At 39.9% G+C, this 1,603-nt stretch overlaps 1 protein-coding gene across 1 annotated transcript in view; it reads right to left on the bottom strand.

Moving 5' to 3' along the window:
• Window positions 1-1,603, bottom strand: part of LOC104779055 (nuclear pore complex protein NUP160-like) — a 12,818-nt gene that overhangs the window by 5,934 nt on the left and 5,281 nt on the right. Inside the window, exons 13-17 of the mRNA XM_019240342.1 lie at window positions 1,400-1,601; window positions 1,120-1,196; window positions 636-994; window positions 258-326; window positions 3-173 (exon numbers count right to left, since the gene is read on the bottom strand). Of these exons, the coding sequence (XP_019095887.1) occupies window positions 3-173; window positions 258-326; window positions 636-994; window positions 1,120-1,196; window positions 1,400-1,601 (878 nt within the window). The remainder of the gene's footprint in view (window positions 1-2; window positions 174-257; window positions 327-635; window positions 995-1,119; window positions 1,197-1,399; window positions 1,602-1,603) is intronic.

The raw sequence follows: 1,603 nt of genomic DNA on the forward strand, positions 1-1,603 counted from the left end.
TCTTGCAAAACCAGGGACATGTGTTTGTAATCCTTGCATGCTGCCTCGCTTCTCAAACGAGCAGAAAACTGATACATGTAACTTGCCGCCATTCGCCAATTGTGTCTTCTCATCTCATAAGCATAAAGCAGCTTGTATGGATTCGGCTTCATCATTATTTCAGAACGTCCGGCCTACAAATCGTAGAAAATGAAAGAAACAATAGTAAAGAATATACCAAGGGCAGAAACAAATCTACTCTGCTTTCCACAAAATACCTTCCAAAAAAGCTCTTGGGTGATCTTCTCTGTTAAGCCGATGAAAGGTAGATGTCCATCACAGAGGATCTGAAATCAAAAGAGAAATATTCATGGAAATTTTCTTTGAGAGTCATGGTAGTAAACACATCTTTGTCCTGAGCATTTACGACAGCACCCACAACAGCATAATTATTTTAATTTCAGACAAACATACACTTACCAAAACGAGACATTGCACACAAGTTATACGGTTTATGATATGTATGGTGATAATGATCTGTGAAATGTTCTCGTGGTACCAGACACAGAGTAAAAGGGTTTTTGGGGTATTGGTCCCCACTTGCCAGAAGCATATACGGAAAAAGAAAAGAGAGGAAGAGCATTCTTAACCTCTACCTTTGTTTTGCAACATTCAAATAGAACTATTATGAAGCGCCTCAAACAGATGCGCTTAATCTCCTCATCAGGGTTTGAAATTATAGCACAGTAGGCATCATTCAATAGATTCAGATCTAAGGTGAACTTGAAAACATTTGCCCACAGTCTTCCTCTAGTGTAAGTGGCAGCTTTAGTTATATCGAATTCCTCAGTGCTCTCTATGAAATTATAGGCCTCATCTACTTGTTCAAGGGCTGCGTAGGCAAACTGACAAGCTCCTTCACTTATATTGTACCGTTCAAAAATTTGCATAGCCCACTCATAGTAATGAAGTTTCCATGTCGCACTAGACATAGCACCACCTGAGATACTGGGACCTGCTTCAACCAAACAGAGAGTACAAAGGAAAAAATGAATCTGCAAGACATAAAGCCTGGTTTTCGTAATAATATGCGAACTGGCGAATAACTAGAGAAAGAACAAGTTTCTTTGAGGAGCTTACCCGTTGTGGCAGGCGAAAATCCTGCTTCTTTAGACAAGCTGTGCAAAGCCTTCCAAGATCCTTCACCTGATGAAGCTCTACAATGGGACAGGGTACATTAGGAAAAACGAAGAAAAATGTTCTTGAAGTGGTAATATTAGAAAATAAATGAACCGGAGACATTGAACAGAAAAGGCAGAGAATAGCCACATATTTTGCCTTGCCACAATATATATAATTTATACATTACGTATGGAGACAGGGCTTCAAAATTCTTAGAATAACTCCAAATAATAAGTACCTGAAGAAGCAGCGGATAGCATCAACTATCTTCTTCTCTCTTAGTATCCCGCATGCTCCACGTTGTACTTGGTCCAGTAGGCAACAACCACGGAGATGTTGAAGAAGGCACCAATCTCCACTCGTATCTTGAGAACATCCAAATGTTTTCTCCCCACGTAAACTTGCCTCCACAACCGTAAGGATTCGCTTGAGAAGGTAATTA

The sequence above is a fragment of the Camelina sativa genome, chromosome 3 (genome assembly GCF_000633955.1).
Source record: "Camelina sativa cultivar DH55 chromosome 3, Cs, whole genome shotgun sequence".
Taxonomy (NCBI): Eukaryota; Viridiplantae; Streptophyta; class Magnoliopsida; order Brassicales; family Brassicaceae; genus Camelina; species Camelina sativa.